Source organism: Salvia hispanica, chromosome 4, assembly GCF_023119035.1.
Source record: "Salvia hispanica cultivar TCC Black 2014 chromosome 4, UniMelb_Shisp_WGS_1.0, whole genome shotgun sequence".
Taxonomy (NCBI): Eukaryota; Viridiplantae; Streptophyta; class Magnoliopsida; order Lamiales; family Lamiaceae; genus Salvia; species Salvia hispanica.
The window spans coordinates 32,441,452-32,459,498 of record NC_062968.1 but is presented as its reverse complement, the minus strand read 5'-3'; the positions used below and the strand labels follow the sequence as shown (position 1 = coordinate 32,459,498).

The window sequence follows — 18,047 nt, the reverse complement described above, 5'->3', positions numbered from 1 at the left end:
ACCAAAAAATCTCTTCTTATTTTAATTATATAAAACAAACCCATATTCCAATTACTCATTACATCCATGTTTAATTATAAAACTAGCGGGAGTTGTTTTGATTTGCTAGATTATATATCTCTAGATTAAATATGTAGTGTGTTTGGTTCATAAGATTAAATCTCACAACTCAATCTTAGATAGATAACCATATGATAAATAGTAATAGCCACCTCCTTCAACTAAAATAATCTCACAACTTAATCTTAGATGGATTATCATATAATAATTAGTCATGACAAATTGACAACAGAACGATACCGTAATATGTAATAATGATATTCATATTCATACTCATACTCCTATTTGATAAGTATTTGATTAACTTTTTCGACACAGCTTCTTCAAACTCTCCTTATATTAGAACTAAGTGTCCATATTATTCTTATTCATTCGTTATCACTAATATTCTTGACGTTAGCTTATTGATTAAACCTACCATCCTTTATGTACCATAATGGCTGATTTAAAACTTAATTTTTGAGATAAAGAAATTGTGATTTTTAAAACATAAACAATTAAGTACTAACATGTATAGGAGAGAGAAACTTTTTTATTTTAACGAGGGGTTGAAATTGTATTTCACAATTTAAGTTTATAAAGAAATCCAAAGTATGGAGTCATTTGGCATATTCTTGACACTTATTCATTAGTACTAAGATAAGATTTATGAAATGTAGATCAACATAAAAAGCAATTCTTGATCCACTGCCCACTGGTGTATGCCTACGGTTTATTTACCTAGGCTAATCAACTTTCTGTTAAATTGCATTGTAGATTATGAAGTATAATAATTTCATAAATTAACTTATGAATTTTCAAAAGTCATCCAATGAGATCATTGGGAATGAGGATGTTCGATATATCATTATATCTCCCTCCACCAAGAAGAATCAATATAAACTGGTTATATATACTTTAAAAATAGTAGTAGTAATTTTTATTCAATCAAAAAGCTTCTTATTTTATTTGATGTTTTGGTTAAATAAGTAGTTTTCTTACGAGCTAATCACAATTGGATATTAAAAAATTAATTTAAGTGTGATTTGTATTTTGTTTTACAGATAAACAAAAATTTAAAGGTTATGTTACAATGAACTCGATCATGAGACTTTGGCGTCATGCTTTAACCATTTTACTAGAATAACCCATGCACATAATTTTATTGACTCTCATTAGACATGCATAAGCATACAAATATTATTAAATGAAAGGTTTACGCATATTGGCCTATTTACAACTCAACCTCACAGAAAATTGAATTAATAAGTACGTGTTTTTACAATATATATGTGTGATTAATTTGGATATTGGTAACGATTTCATAAATAAGACAAACCAAGTTTGAAAGAGATAATCCAGTAATTCCGCCACATTAAATTCCATACTCAATTGGTCAAAGTGGCTGTCCGAAGATTACATTTTAGTTCCATTCACGCCAATTCACCTTAAATTGAAAGCTTAAAAATTAGAGTGAACTAAAACATTTATACAAGTTTACCTTATATACAAAAAAAATCCGATTTCAAATATTTTTTTATTGAAGTCTAAAAAGGAGAGAATTTAAACTGTATTATGATGTATGCATGTTATTAATTCACTCACACACATGTATGCATATGTGTTCAATAAATTCAATTTTCTAAAATTTAGCAGGGTTGGTATCAATCGCAAAGCTTATGTCGAAAATAAGAAAGTATGTAGAGAATCAATTAATGACCTAGCTAGTATTTCTAATAATCAGGTGCAAATGGCAAAGTTCCAACCAATTAAATGTATAAATTGTCAGCACGCACATACATCAATTTTTGGCCCACTACACCAAAAGTTTGAGTGGTGATATATATCAAAATATGAAAGCATTTATCCGTAAATAAAATTTTATTAAGTTGATCATAGTATAATATTGTCAAATATTTTGCTCAAACGTGCTATCATTTTCCCCTTTTTGTGGAGTCACAAATTATTCCTTGATATAATTTATTTTATCCATCACAAATTTAGTATGTATCATTCAATCATATACTAGGTTGAAATATAAATATTATTCTGAAAATATAGTCTTAATCAGGATACTTTTCTTTTATAAGCACCATACTTATGATTTTATGCATTTTCTGATTTGAAACTAATATGCCAATGGAACAACCTTCTTTGCAAGTTGTTAGGCACTTTTAAAATAAGCTGAATTGGACCACATTCTTCATGCATAATCAAGCTGGTCCATTCTTCATGCATAATCAGGCTATGATGGCCTGAAAGTAGTTAGTTATAATAAATAGTGGGGATATGGCCTACTCTCAATTTCTCTACAATTAATGTAGTAATTAATTATATACATTGAGGAAAGGATGACTATACTTTATAAGTCGATTAGGCCATCCGCAGCTCAGCCGTGTGCGCGGCGCGGCCTCTACAGAGGTGTTGAAATCGCAGTTGCGATGCGAGGCTGTGAATTATTTCTCCAAAATTTGATTTTTATTTATAAAATTCAACGTTTTTATAAAATTCATTTAAAAAAAAAAGATTTGTAGGGATCAGATCACTCGGGATTCACTAATTACCGGAACCTCTTTTATTGATTATTGATCTCTGAGATGGCTAATCTCAGAAGTTACAAGCCAATTACAAAGCAATCTATTGCAAGATTACAAGAAGACTGACTAAGTTTCTATTATAGTGTATGAACCCTAATCAAAACCCTAGCTAACTTCAGATCCTTAACCGGATCTGGAATCCAAGCCTCTACTGATTGGGGAACCCTGCACACTAGAATACACAAGTCAGTAATACAAGAAAGTGATCATTTCGGATCTAATCTGAAATAGCAACAAAAGATTCAGAAGATTTAGGATATGGCTCAGGTCGCACATACACGACTTCACAGGGCCAAGGATCTCCTCAATCTTCACCAACAAGTCTCAAGGGAGCACCGTGAAGTAACCAAACCCTAACCCTAGGGATACTCCAACTGCTACAACACAGGGACTACCGATGTCACAAGAATCTCACCACAACCTCTCAGAACACTGCTTCGCAACACACGAACTCTCAAGGAAGCCTCCAATCACACAAGAATCCAACAGAGAAGTTGGACAAAACCTAGATCTGCGAAGGAATGCACAAGCACTCAAACACTCAGAATCTAAGCCGATGACACTCTCTAAAACCGAGAATCAACGGCGGAAACAGGAGACCGGAGAAGATAACCGGCGAACGGTGCTGGAATCTAGATAGAGAGAAGAGAGAAGCATAAGCATATCGAACGAGAGAGAGAATAGTCTGGAATAGAATGAGGCGAATGCAATGAGTCTCAAGACTCATAACTAGCACACCCTAAATCCAATGGCCCCAGACCATGATCCTTGTGAGGCAGCCACGTGGCAGCCATCGGAGCATCCCAGATTAGTTATTGGGCCAAACCAATATGGGTCATCAATAATAAGATGGGCCACATGAATTATTTCAGCCCAACTGAATAAAATCAAAGCCCAACACAATTAGAGTCCATAATACTTTCACAAGATTAATACTACAAAATTTTCACAACGTTTTCATATGCTTAAAGTTGGTCCATTGCAAAATATGACTAGAATTCTTATTTTATAACTATATATGATAATACTTTGCCTTCATTTTGATGTGGGATGCCCTATCAAGTACACTTCCCAATTAACGATTTAATTTTAAATGATTTCTCACCTTTATGCATTCTATACATCTTCATGTTTGAGATTGAGATTCCATAATTTCAATCGGCAAATTTATCTTTTTAAATGCCACTGACATAACACCTTGGACATTTAATTATTATGAACATAAAAAGAAGAAAAAATTAAACATAAATTATACTACAAACAAACACAAAAAAATGTTCCTCAAAAGTCAAAATAGAATACAAATTTTGGATGCTTATAATTAACTTTGAACCAAATTTCAAGTTGGACTACAAAAGTTACAACATTTACTCCTTTCCTTTTCATTTTCAAAAGTTTGAGTATTGACTTATTGTATTACATGTTCTTGACGCATGTGTATAATTAACCAAATCTCATAAATGAAATATCCAATACTCCTCCCGCCCGTGAACAGGAGTCTCGTTTTTCTATTTTAGTCCATCCGCGAATCAGAGTCTCGGTTCACTTTTATAATAAATGGTAATCGGTCCCACATTTCACTAACTCTTTTTACTCACATTTCATTTAAACATAAATATATAAGTGAGACCTATATTCCACTAACTTTTTTTCCACCCATTTTTTTAATAGGGACGGAGGGAGTATTTAATAATATTATCTACACATTGACGGATTGACCTATATAAAGTCGTAGGAGTTTAATTATGAATATTTTTTTTTCTAATTAATTGAATTGATACAATGTATTCATGAGAGTTGGTAATATACGTCATAAAATTGCTAGATGCACAAGCTACGTCTCAATAAAAGGACTTCGATGACGACTAGAGCTTTCTATTTCACATCCTCCCTCCGTCCCCGATTAAGACTCACACTTTTTTATTTCGGTCCGTCCCCAATTAAGAGTCACACTTCATTTTTACCATAAATAGTAATTATGTCTCACATTCTACTAACTCAATTCACTCACATTTTATTATAAAACCAATATAAAAAAATGGTCTCACATTCTACTAACCGTTTCAACTAACTTTTCTTTACATTTCTTAAAACTCATGTCCGGTTAAAGTGTGACTCTTAATCGGGGACGAAGGGAGTATAAGCTTAAATAAATCGAGTATTAATTCAGCCAAATGCAGAAGATATGAACAGACCATATGCACGTTAGCAGATCGAACACATCGGTTTTAGTAGGAGAATACCTCTACCTCAGAGTGCTAACTACAATTATTTAATGGCCTTTTAAATTTAGAATAATAACTTTATTCAGTTAATTAACTACATTTAGGTAATTAAGGGCAACTCATGAAAAGATCTTGCAGGATCGAGTAGAGATAAACAATACTAGTAATCTTTTTGTTCTTTTGATATTTAAATTTTTATACAATGTTATGAGTTGGAAAATTTATGTCGAAGCTTGGCATTACATCATTTAACAGACTAACATGTTGGTATGTGTAATTAGAAAGAGTTAAATTTATTTTTTAGAGTTTGTTAGGATTTCAAATTGAGAGTTATTGTATTGTATATTTAAAAGGACAGAATCATAAAATAAAATAAAAAAGACTACATAGAATCACCCATCTACAACTCTAATTGGTCCATCTTAACATGAGAATGGGCCAGGATGATAAAAACCATATCTATATTATTCTTTTGTATGGTTATTTCTTTTAAACCTCGGTTCATGATAAATTGATCGAAATTTGTTGACTTTTCTTCCAAAGCTTAAACAGTTTTGTGCTTAAAAATTTATCACTTATTTTCTTTTTTTTCCATACCTAAAATTTGTCACTTCAGATTTACTCATTTTTTATTACATTTACTTAAATCTTGTCGATCAAATGATGCCAAATGATTAGAGATGGAGGATTATACTCCATTTAGAAAAAGTTGATCTCATTTTCGGGTCCTTTTTTATGGCAGCACATAAAAGAGTTGATCTCATTTGCATTAGATAAAAAAACCACTTTCTCTATCCTCCGCCATGGCGTTTCCCTACATTGAGGCGATCATCGGTAGGTTTCACTCCCACTTCTATCTATTTCTGTGTGATATGTATGTATATCTTTGATCGTTCTCATTTGATTTGCCTTGATCTCCGTTTGGCGGTTACTCTCCTCACAATCAAAACAGAGAGCACACCAAAATTCAACACACCAATTATGGAAGATCAAATGCGATAATGGAATTGATAATCAATGAACTAAAGAGAGAGATATCTTAACACTCGCTCACCTGCTCTTGGGAATGCCAATGAAATGAGTTGGTGTAATTTTGTGGTTATTTATATTTTGATTGACACTTAGCTGCCTCTAGCTACGGGTTATGCCACTATATCTTTTTCCTTGAATTTGTCTTGGCTTCTATTCGATCCAGGTTATATGATAATGGTGTACATTTTAGAGACGTATCTTGATTTGAGGCAGCGTGCTGCTCTTAAGTTGCCACTGCCAAAGCCATTCGTAAGAGTAATCTGCCAAACAAGGTTTGAAATGTCGCGTGCTACTCTTCTTCTCAAAAGGTGTTGAACATTGAACACTCATTAATAACTTATACTGTCAATGTGTATCTGTTCTTTAACTAACCAGTTGTGTCTTGGGTTGGTTATAAATGTTTATCTCTCCAGCAATTTCAATTTTGTGCACAAATTTGTATTTATAGTCATCGACGTCGCAATTTTGTACTTGGGCGTATTGCCCTGGTTTTGGAAGGTGAGTCATTTTATAGCGCGCCTTCTTATCTGGTCTCTTACTTTGTTTCTTTGTCTTACCGGTATTTTGTTTTCTTGTTAACTGCAGAGGTGCGGAGAGGTTCTGGTGTATGCTGGCTTTAATGCTGAAAATGAGATATTGCACACTCTTGCATTTTTAGCTGGTTTTATGCTTTCGTTTAAGGTGTGTTTATGAGTTTCCATGTATTTTCTTTACAAAGACTAACAAACGGTTACTTGATGGATTTGTTGACTGTTTAAAAATCACCATAATCTACGGCTTGTTACTGCTATAGCTATACACAAATTGATGGCCTTTTTTTAACTATTGGTTTCTATTTTTGCAGATAACTTATTTACCATTTTCTCTGTACTTAACTTTTGTCATTAAGGCCCGCCATGGTTCCAACAATGTATGTAGTTTAAGTTTACTTTGATAACTCGGTTTTAACAACTTGAAAGTTGTGATTAATTTATTTTTTATTTGACAGCAAACACTGTTGTTATTCTTTAAGGACATGATCAAAGAAATTATATTAGCTATAGTGATCTGTCCTCCTATTGTAGCTGCTATCATCACTATAGTGCAGGTATTTCTATCTTATATTATATTTAAGACTAATAGATTGTATAAGTTCTAAGCCCTAAACAATAGTCAGTTATGGCTGCTTTACATGTTGTTGTCCTTTTTGCATTTCAATATTTCTCTCTGTCTCTTGCAATTTTTTATGGTAAATGTTAGTATGCCTTGAATTTGTATAGGATTAGATTTTCTAATTGGGATATGATTATGTTTCCTAGACCCAGTCTGTCTAATGTGTGTCTATGTATATGGGAGTAGAGCACATAAATCTGTATCTGAAAACCACAGTCATAATACAATTTGTTCATCCGTTTTTGTCCGTGGACGTAGCCAACACAACGTTGGTGAACCACGTAAATTCTGTGTCTATTTACGTTCTTTTGTTTCTCGATTCACAATTGCCCTATTTGTCATAACAAACTGGTATCTAGAGCCTTGGTTTTCGAACTAGGGTTTTGAATTCCGCTGCGAAGGTTTTGTCCGGTAAATCGAGATGTCTGCTCTGAACGTGAAGGTTGACAAATTCACCGGGAGAAATAGTTTTGGTTTATGGGAGATCAAGATGCGATCTCTGCTGAAGCAGCAGGGTTTGTGGGAGCCGCTCAAAACAAAGAAGGCTACGGAGGATGATAAGGAGTGGACAATCTTAGACGAAAAGGCCCACTCGACCATCATATTGAGCCTGTCTGACGATGTTATCATCGAAGTTGCGGATTAGGAGACGGCAGCTGCTCTTTGGGCGAAGTTGGAGAGTCTATACATGACGAAGTCTCTAACCAACAAGTTGTTCTTGAAGCAACGTTTGTTTCGGTTACGCATGCAGGAAGGTACGCCCCTTCGGGATCATCTGGAAAATTTGAATAAAATTTTGCTAGATTTGCATAATGTTGAAGTTAAAGTAGAAGATGAGGATGCTGCTTTAATTTTGCTTGTGTCTCTGCCTGAATCTTACGAAAATTTTGTTGAGTCTTTTATGACTGGCAAGGAAACTCTTTCGTTGGAGGATGTTCGATCTGCTCTCCACATCAGAGAGGATCGTCAACAGGCAACGAGTTCAGCCACAGAAGATCGCCATCGGGATTATCTGTTATGGGTAAAGGACGAGAAGATATTCGGACAGAAGAAACAGAACTCAAAAGGTTCAAAAGGTCCTAAAGGCCCTAAGCCAGATGACATCTGCAGATATTGTAAAGAACCAGGGCATTGGAAGGCTGATTGTCCAAGGATAAAGAAGAAATTGTGCAAGAAGGAAGATGCTAACGGTTCTGCGACTGTGGCAGAAGCTGATGACACAAATTCGGAAGAAGAATTGGCCTTGGTTGCGGATGAACAGCCACACTGTAATGATGTGTGGATTTTGGATTCTGGAGCGTCATATCATCTCTGTCCTCACAGGGAGTATTTCAACACTTATGAGCAGATAGATGGAGGCAATGTTACCATGGCCAACAGTGCTGTCTGCAAGGTGGTTGGCATCGGCTCAATCAAGATTAGGACTCATGATGGGGTCTTCTGCACCTTGAACGATGTTAGGCATGTTCCACAGATGACGAATAATCTGATATCCCTGAGTACATTTGATAGTAAGGGGTTCAGTTTCAAAGGTGAAGGTGGAGTAATGTGTATTTTGAAAGGTTCGAAGGTGGTTCTGACAGCTTTGAAACGGGGTACCTTGTATGTTCTAAGAGGTTCCATCGTAGCAAATTCTTCTAATATTGCATTATCCGAGGTTGCAACCAAGGATATGACCAAGCTGTGGCATATGAGGCTCGGTCATATGGGAGAACGTGGCATGAGAATCATGTCGAATCGTGATTTTCTTTTGGGCCATAAGGTGCAGAAACTTGATTTCTGCGAACACTGTGTGTTAGGGAAGCTTCATCGCAGCAAGTTTCCAAAGAAAGGTGTTCGTCGAACGAAGGGGACACTTGACTACATTCATATGGATTGTTGGGGTCCCTCACGTATTGAGTCTATTGGAGGACACAAGTATTTTGTGTCGATGATTGATGACTACTCGAGAATGACTTAGGTGTTTATGATGAAACATAAAGGTGAGGCATTCAAGAAGTTCAAAGAGTGGAAGACTCTAATTGAAAACCAGACTGGGAAGAAGATCAAGCGATTGAGAACAAATAACGGTCTGGAATTTTGTTCGTCTGAGTTCGATGAGTTTTGTAGGAGTGAAGGGATCGTTCGCCATCACACCGTTAGACATACACCGCAGCAGAATGGTGTGGCAGAACGCATGAATCAGACGTTGTTGGAGAGAGCAAGATGCATGCTCTTCCAAGCCGGTTTGACTAGGAAGTTTTGGGCAGAGGCAGTAAACACGACTTGTTATCTGATCAACCGTGGACCTCACACTGGCATTGACTGCAAGACACCGTACGAGGTATGGTCTGATTCACCTGCAGATTACTCTATGTTGAGAGTTTTTGGGAGTACTGTTTACTATCATGTGAGTGAAGGTAAATTGGAGCCAAGAGCTAAGAATGGAGTATTTGTTGGTTATGGAGATGGAGTTAAGGGGTACAGAATTTGGTCATCTTCAGAGGGTAGAATTATTCTCAGTCGGAATGTGGTATTTGATGAAAATTCTATGCTTAACTCTACTGTGAAGTCTATTGCTACAGAGGATTTGGATGGTGTTGATGAGCAGGTGGAGCTGCAAGTCACTCACGATGTGAGTGAATCACAACTCCAAGGTGGAGAAGATCAACACACTACTGCTGAAGCCGCCGATACTTCTAGCTCGGATGTTCATCCACAAGCTCGTCAGAGAAGCATTGCTATTGACAGAGCTAGGAGGACAAATGTGAAGCCTCCGTTGAGGTATGGTTTTGAGGATATGATGGCATATGCATTGCAGGTTGCCAATGAGGTCGAAGATGAGCCTTCGGCAGATGAACCACCTACCTACAAGGAAGCTATTTCAGGCAGTGAGCGTGCCAAGTGGCTCGCTGCAATGCAAGAAGAGATAGAATCACTTTTGAAGAACCTGATTTGGGAATTGGTTCCACGGCCTAAGGGGAGAAAGATTGTCACTTGCAAATGGATTTTTGATAAGTCGTATTCTAAGCCTTGGTTACTGATCAGTATGTCGTGAAATGCATGTATTATCTGCAAAACAGTTGCTAAAGTGTGCGGGATTAAAGGATCCAAGTCAGTAGGAGACGATTCATGTGACGCAAGTGAAAAGAGCGCTAGAAGGGTGCAATACTGACCAGGATGCATGCTAGAGAAAAGGCTCGAGATGGAGAAGAAGGATAGCTGGGATGGTCATTAACAAGGGTAGAAAGGTCAAATTCGTGAAGGAAATCTACCCTAGAAGCAAGGGCAAGCCTCCCCATAAAAGAAGCCACTTGGAGAGAGACAAAAAAAAACGTTCGAAGTTCGGCTCTCATACACACTTAGTAGAATTCTCTCTAGAAGATCAGTCCTTCAGCATCATCCACTTTCTCGTTCCTCGCCAGAGCTATGGTCACTTGACGTCCAAAAGTCTACCGGAGTAGTCATCATCCCACCATTCCAGCCAGTTCGTCGTAGTAGTATAGCAGTTTCACCGCCCGGAGTGGCAAAAACAATCGTTACTCGCTTTCTAGTTTAATCTTTACTTGCTTTCTTCGTTGGATCTGTGCAAACATTTATCTTTGTTGCCTTTTGAAATACTTGGTGAAGATCCAAACATTTTAGTTATAAAATTTCTATTCCGAATGTCTCTTTTGTTTGAGTTTGCTTCATTTTGCCTAGGAAAGTTAGATTTAGTTATCGCCTTTAACTTTTAAGTGCGTGCATGTATTTTTCTTTCGAGTAAGCTAGATTTGTGATTGTCGATCGAATTTTATAGTTATGTTTCAGTCTGAGTTTTCGTGCATGAGTCTTTCGATCCGCACTGTAATCACCACCTTGCATGTCAGTCAGTAGAGGTAAGACTGCAGTCCGCCGTCCATCTTAAGTTTGAGTACTTTAAATCAATAGATCTTGAGTTTGAAGTCATGAATCTGAGTTTAGTTATGGTGTTTGTGTTCATTTGATTTCTGTTAATGCTTGGTGAAGAAGAAAACGTCAAAATCAACTTTAGTTTGGACCACTTTACTTTTAAGTTACTTTTGCTTTTGTTCCCTACTTTTCAGTTGTACCTTCCAGACCTGTCAGAGAGCCAACCAATCACCAGATATACCTTGTTATCTAAATTTCCTCTTTTAGTAACTGTCTACTTTTCATATACCTCTGAGACACCTTGTCCCCTATTTTCACGAACACAACCACATGCCTGTTATTTTCACGCCTACTAGTCAGTAGAGTACCATCTTTATTTCTTGCCTAGGTAAAATCTCAACCCAAGCGTGGTAGCTAACCAAAAACACCCAGGAATGTCACCGCAGTTATCCGAACGTGTCCATCCTTGTGGGATTCGACCCTTACCTCCATTATACTAATCAGTAGAAGTGGGTTGAGGAATATTTGTTTGATACCAGGTTCCGGTTATCGTGCCAACGACTCAGCTAGGTCGGGAATCTCATCCTGATCAGTTGGATACACTTTCAAAATATACGTTGACCGAGAGAAAACCTGCACTTTCAATTTTCAAGAAGAAGGAAGACACTACACCAGATGAGGGCATTAGTAGGCTCGTCTGGTTGCAAGAGGGTTCACGCAAAAGGAGGAGGTTGACTATAATGAGATATTCTCACCTCTGGTCAGACACACTTCCATCAGAGTGTTACTTGCGATAGTTGCACATTATGATTTGGAGCTTGAGCAACTAGATGTGAAGACGGCTTTCCTACACGGATTGCTTGAGGAGGATATCTACATGACTCAGCCAGAGGGATTTGTGGTTCCGGGCAAGGAGGATTATGTGTGCAAGTTGAAGAAGTCCTTGTATGGACTAAAGCAGTCTCCGAGGCAGTGGTATAAGAGGTTTGACAGTTACATGATCAAGCTGGGATTCAGCAGGAGTCCGTATGATTGTTGTGTCTATCACAACAAAGCTGACGATGGTTCTATGGTCTATCTTGTTCTATATGTGGATGATATGCTCATAGCTGCGAAGTCGAAGTCTGAAGTACAGAAGTTGAAAGCTCAGCTTAGTGCTGAGTTTGATATGAAGGATTTGGGTGTTGCGAAGAAAATTCTGGGCATGAAGATTTCTAGAGATAGAGAAAAGAAAAAGCTTTCTCTGTCACAGAAGAGCTACATTGAGAAGATTTTGTCAAGATTTGGCATGTCTACATCTAAGGCTATTGATACTCCAAGTGCCACAAACATTCATTTGTCATCTGATCTTGCACCGAAATCCGAAGTTGAGGAGGAGTACATGTCTCGAGTCCCGTACTCTAATGTAGTAGGGAGTTTGATGTACGCCATGGTCTGTACTAGGCCAGATATAGCGCATGCTGTCAGCGTTGTTAGCAGGTTCATGGGAAATCCTGGAAAGGAGCACTTGCAGGCTGTGAAGAGGATTTTTCGTTACTTGAGAGGTACGTCTGATGTTGGTCTCATTTATGGAGGTGATACTCACTTATGTTTTCACTCTTAGTGGTTCTGTTGTTAGTTGGAAAGCAACTTTGCAGGCTGTAGTTACTTTGTCTACTACTGAAGCAGAGTATATGGCGTTGACAGAAGCTGCTAAAGAGGGAATATGGTTGCAAGGGCTAGTTGGTGATCTTGGTTTACATCAAGATCAAGCTGTTGTGTTCTGTGACAGTCAGAGCGCTATTTGTTTAGCCAAGGATCAAGTGCATCATGAAAGGACTAAGCATATTGATGTGAGGTATCATTTTCTAAGAGATGAGAAGAGAATTGAGGTGAAGAAAGTAGGTACTGCTGATTATCCTGCTGATATGTTCACCAAGTCGGTCCCGCAGAGCAAGTTCCAACATTGTTTGGAGTTGCTTAATGTCATGAGCTGTTAGTTGCCTGTGGAGGGCAAATCTGATGCAAGAATGGAGAAGTTTGTTCGTCTGGTGTTATGATGATGCGTCTGTAAGGGAGAATTCAAGTCAAGGTGGAGATTTGTTAGTATGCCTTGAATTAGTATAGGATTAGATTTCCTAATTGGGATAGGATTATGTTTCCTAGGCCCAGTCTGTCTAATGTGTGTCTATATATATGGGAGTAGAGCACATAAATCTGTATCTGAAAACCGCAGTCATAATACAATTTGTTCTCCGTTTTTGCCCGTGGACGTAGCCAACACAACGTTGGTGAACCACGTAAATTCTGTGTCTATTTACGTTCTTTTGTTTCTCGATTCACAATTTCCCTATTTGTCATAACAGTAAGAATTTTTTATGTGGTGAACTGTATAACATTCTCAAGTGATTGATTGCAGAAAGGAGGTCCTTACTTGGCCATATATCTCTGGGGCTTCATGCTAATTGTGTCCCTTATAATGATGACTGTTTATCCAGTTCTGATTGCCCCTCTTTTCAACAAGTTCACTCCTGTATGTAATGCAAAAGCTGTTTAATGTAATAGCAATTTCTCATTTTCTTTTGATAACGCAAAATAACATAAGTTTCTAATCAATGTTGTCTAAAACATGAGCAGCTTCCAGAGGGCGAACTCAAGACCAAGATTGAGAATCTTGCTTCATCTCTTAAATTCCCCTTAGAAAAGTTATTTGTTGTTGATGGGTCAACACGGTCAAGTCACAGCAATGTGAGTAATGCTTTTCTTCTCACACTTTTGGCCTCATTTCTGCTCAAGAAGACTCATTTGTAAACATTTTTCTGCAGGCTTACATGTATGGATTTTTTAAGAACAAAAGAATTGTCCTGTATGACACGTTAATACAACTGGTAAGGAGTATACAACTACTGTTTTCATTTGTGATAATTAAATGCTTGCCAAAATCCTGGTTCATGGCTATAGCTGCAAACTAAACAGAGAGAACCTGAGACTCAGAGTTATAATATGGAATGTTACTGATTACCCACTTCTCATATTCTATGTAGTCCAATAATGAGGAAGAAGTTGTTGCTGCAGTTGCTCATGAACTTGGTCACTGGAAGCTAAATCATACAGTGTACACATTCTTTATTGGAGTTCAGGTATGTTGATTGTTCTAGATGGAGTTTAGGTGAAAGTATTTTTTGAGCTATTAATTTTATGATTTAAGTCACTATTACTGATCTGAAACTTGAGTGCATATATGATATCTCATGCTTAATGGTAATTGGCAATGCAGATCCTGACATTGTTGCAGTTTGGGGGATACATTCTTGTTCGCAACTCAAAAGACCTCTTCCAAAGTTTTGGGTTTGATACACAGCCTGTTCTTATTGGATTTATCATATTTATGGTATGAGCTGAATCCTTGAGGGTTGCACGTGCACTGGTTGCTTTTGTTGTTCATTTGATGTCATCCAATGCTGTACTTATGGCGAGATCTCGTATAATTAGGCTAGCACATGGGCTTCATGTTGTTGATAGAGCTATGTGCTTTATCTGCATTAGAATGAAATTTTAAACCTCATTTGACATGCCGATGCACTTGTAGTACATAATAAACCTAAACAACATTTATTTTCCTGTTACATTGTATTTTATGTTGTTTGTTGATACTGAATTGTATACTTGGCAGCTCACTCTTTTACAATCTGAATTTAATTATTGTGTCTTGTTGTGGGTATTAATTCTATATTGGGTGTTGCAGCATATGGTGATACCTCTCTTGCATGTTGTGATCCTTTCACTCAATCTATTGCTCCGTGCTTTTGAGTTCCAGGTAATCTTCTTGTGTTTTGTCCTAAATTGATTGTCATTATAAATTTATAGCAACTGAGACTATTGTGTTGTATCACTCCGAAGGCTGATGCTTTTGCCAAGAAGCTTGGTTATGCTGTTCCTCTACAAGCTGGTCTTATAAAACCGGTAATTTATTTTTTGGTTTCCGTTGCATTGTACTTACAACTAAGTCCTCACAAAATATTCTATAGAGGTGTGTTTACTGTTTCATGAAGTTGGAAGTATTTATGATGTTACTACCATTGCCCTAGTTAGTTTGAAAGTAGAACAAATTGTAGTAGTCTCTTTGATTTGTTTGCTGCCTTCTGGGATTTGTTATGAAGCTTACAATTTTGTTGATGTCTAACAGGAGGACATCAACATTGACCCTTGGTATTCTGCTTACCACTCTTCGCATCCACCCTTGGTCGAACGATTAGTTGCACTCGATGAACCTGATAAGAAGACTGATTAAACCCAAGTAAATGGGTGTTGCATATAAATTAATCTTGTTAAGTTGTTGCTCCAATAATGAAAATGTCTGTAATCTTATTTTTGTGAATTCCGACAGACATCCGCTTACATGTAACGAGGTTGAAACTAGTACCACGAAATAGCATTACGAAAAAATACGAAACTGAGATTTTAGTTAAGAGTGAGCATATTGACATTGGGTCTCTTTTATGGCTCTGTGGAGCATTTTGAATCAAGTTTTGTTGTATCATACCACCAACATGAAAATTCAGTTCATTACATTCATTTTTTCAGGCATAGCTATCTTAGGCCCGATAAATAAATGATGTTAATAAAACTTGATTTGCTTCATATGAATTTTTAAGGTACTATCTCTGTTCTAAAAAAAATTATTTTGGTAACAGGCAACATGGATTTTAATGCAAAATTAATAGGGCTAAATTCTATAAATAGGGCATTCTGGAAAAATGCTTCCATCAATAGGCGGGTTTTTTTTTTTTTTTCTGTAAATGGGTGTTACGCATTCTAAGAATACGTGTTTAAATACGCATTCTTAGAATGCGCAACTAAGGTGATTTCGCCAGTCAAACAGCAAGTCAAAATTCAAACTTAAAACGCATTCTAAGAATGCGTATTTCACCTGAATAAAATTGGGCAATTCAGAACAGAACGCGCCGCTGCTTCTCTTCCTCGCTTCTGAACGCGTCGATCTGCCGCCGCCCGTCGACCTGCCGCCGCCAACGTTCCGCCTCCCCTCACGGTATTTATATCTCTCTCTATCCATGTTTCCCCTTTGCCTAGGGTTTGTATATAATTGGTTTTTTTTTTGCAAGAATTGAAACAAGAAAGTGTGCATTCTTAGAATATGATAGCAAATTTGGTGGCATGTACCGATGTGGTTGAAATTCTTATTGGGGCATTGAACTTGTAGTATGACTTTGTATATATGAATTGATTCTTTAATTGAGATTTGAATAGCAAATAGAACAATGGTGGAATTGCAAAGAGTAAAAAAAATAAGCTTTGGGTTTCATTGTTTGAATTGAGGAGAAAAAATTCAATGGATTAAATGAGTTTACCTTTGACCTTATGAGTTCCGTCAACAAATTTATAGTTTAGATTTGCATAAATTTACTTATTTCAATTTAGATTTGCCTAGTAGTATGTCTCTGTGCATGTTCAATGCTAACAAAATTTAATTAATGTATATATAGCAATGGCATCATCATCAACTGGGGAGTATTCTTTGTATTGTGGTCCCGAAAACCCGAGCATACTTTACTTGCAACCGCATCACATAACGGAAAGCATAATCTCTGGGAATGATACGGACACCTTCCAACCACGCAAGTTGGATAATAAAATTTTTCAATCTCCAATGCATGACCGAGTGTTGGAGCATATATAGCGGATGGGTTTTGGTGGCGTGTACCGTTATGGAAAGCCAAAAATGTTGGACGCTTCACTTATTGGGGCATTGATTGAGAGGTGGCGTCCCGAGACACACACGTTTCACCTTCCAGTTGGTGAAGCTACAGTGACCCTTCAAGATATCGAGATGCTTTGGGGTTTAAGGGTCGATGGTGAACCAGTTATCCTTCCACAAGTGAACCACACGAGTGAGTATTGGGTTGATACGTGTTTGTCACTTTTGGGTATAGAACCTAGTCAGGCTGAATTGAAGTTGGGGGGATTTAATGCCACTAAACTGAAAGATGTTGTGAGACACCGTCTTGACGACGATCTACCTGAGCATTATTACATGCAACATGCACGTATATTTGTGGTACTCCTACTAGGTTGTTTGATCATCCCAGACACTTCGGGGAGAAAAATTCCCTTCCACCACATTCTATTACTAAATGACGAGAATCGGTGTTCACAACTTAGTTGGGGTGCAGCAGCGCTTGCCACTTTATATCACTACCTTTGTGAAGCTTCGTGTCAAAAGAGGAAAGATATCGGTGGCCCATTGAGCCTTCTACATATGTGGGCTTGGGAGAGGATACCCAATATTCGACCTGAGATTGTTGATAGGGTTGAGTATGATGGTACGGCACCGTGTGGAATAATGTAAGTTACATCTTTATTCTTTGTCATTAAGTTATCTATATCGCATGTTTATAATATTTTTGTATTGTTTTGGAATTATTAGTTGGAGGGGGCGATTGAATTTGGGTAGAGCCCTGCTACATGTTCAAAGTTATTACAGGGAACAATTGGCTCATTTGCATGACAATCAGGTGCCACTTTTAAAATATTTCTTAATCTTCTATGTTGAATATTTTTTGTTTTATTAACCTTTTTTTTTCAGTTTATTTGGGAGCCGTATTTGGATCGTCGTCCTCTACCAGAGGAGTGCACGCGTGGGATGAATGTTTGGGGGTGCACCAACTACCTCATTTGCTATCATATTGTGGAGACTCATTTGGGTCATCGAGTTACACGACAGTTTGGAAACCCCCAACATAATTTTTCTAGTGAGACTCGATTCCACAATTATGAGAGATGGGAAAGTACAAGGCGAGGCAAGTCAGCCACAAACTGGGAAACTCATCATGCTAACTACGTTCAGTATTGGAGGATCCGGGGAGAAATAGAACAACAGGTGTATCCAAATGCCTCGAATACTGACTACATGGATTGGTTTCGAAAAATCACTGTCACTTACATTACTAGACCCGGCATCCATGGCCAGCCAGGCATCCATGAGACTGCCTCTACACATATGATGATGGTAATAAATTTTTTTTGTCGTTTTTATAGTTATAGTGCATTATCAGTAGAATAATGTCTTTGTTTTGTGCAGATGGAGACGTTGGTCAATGTCTATCATTGCCTTAGCGGATCTGAGACGGCGTAT

The 18,047-nt window shown here is 37.4% G+C and overlaps 1 protein-coding gene across 1 annotated transcript; it reads left to right on the top strand.

Annotated features, from left to right (window-relative positions):
* Positions 1–5,609: 5,609 nt before the first annotated feature.
* On the top strand, positions 5,610–15,332 carry LOC125185150 (CAAX prenyl protease 1 homolog). The gene is made up of 14 exons (XM_048081640.1): positions 5,610–5,695; positions 6,057–6,201; positions 6,307–6,391; positions 6,479–6,574; positions 6,738–6,803; positions 6,882–6,980; positions 13,314–13,427; positions 13,532–13,642; positions 13,720–13,782; positions 13,939–14,034; positions 14,172–14,285; positions 14,640–14,711; positions 14,795–14,857; positions 15,081–15,332. The coding sequence occupies exons 1-14, from the start codon at positions 5,665–5,667 to the stop codon at positions 15,183–15,185; spliced, it is 1,260 nt and encodes a 419-aa protein (XP_047937597.1). The 5' UTR covers positions 5,610–5,664; the 3' UTR covers positions 15,186–15,332.
* The last annotated feature ends 2,715 nt before the right edge of the window (positions 15,333–18,047 follow it).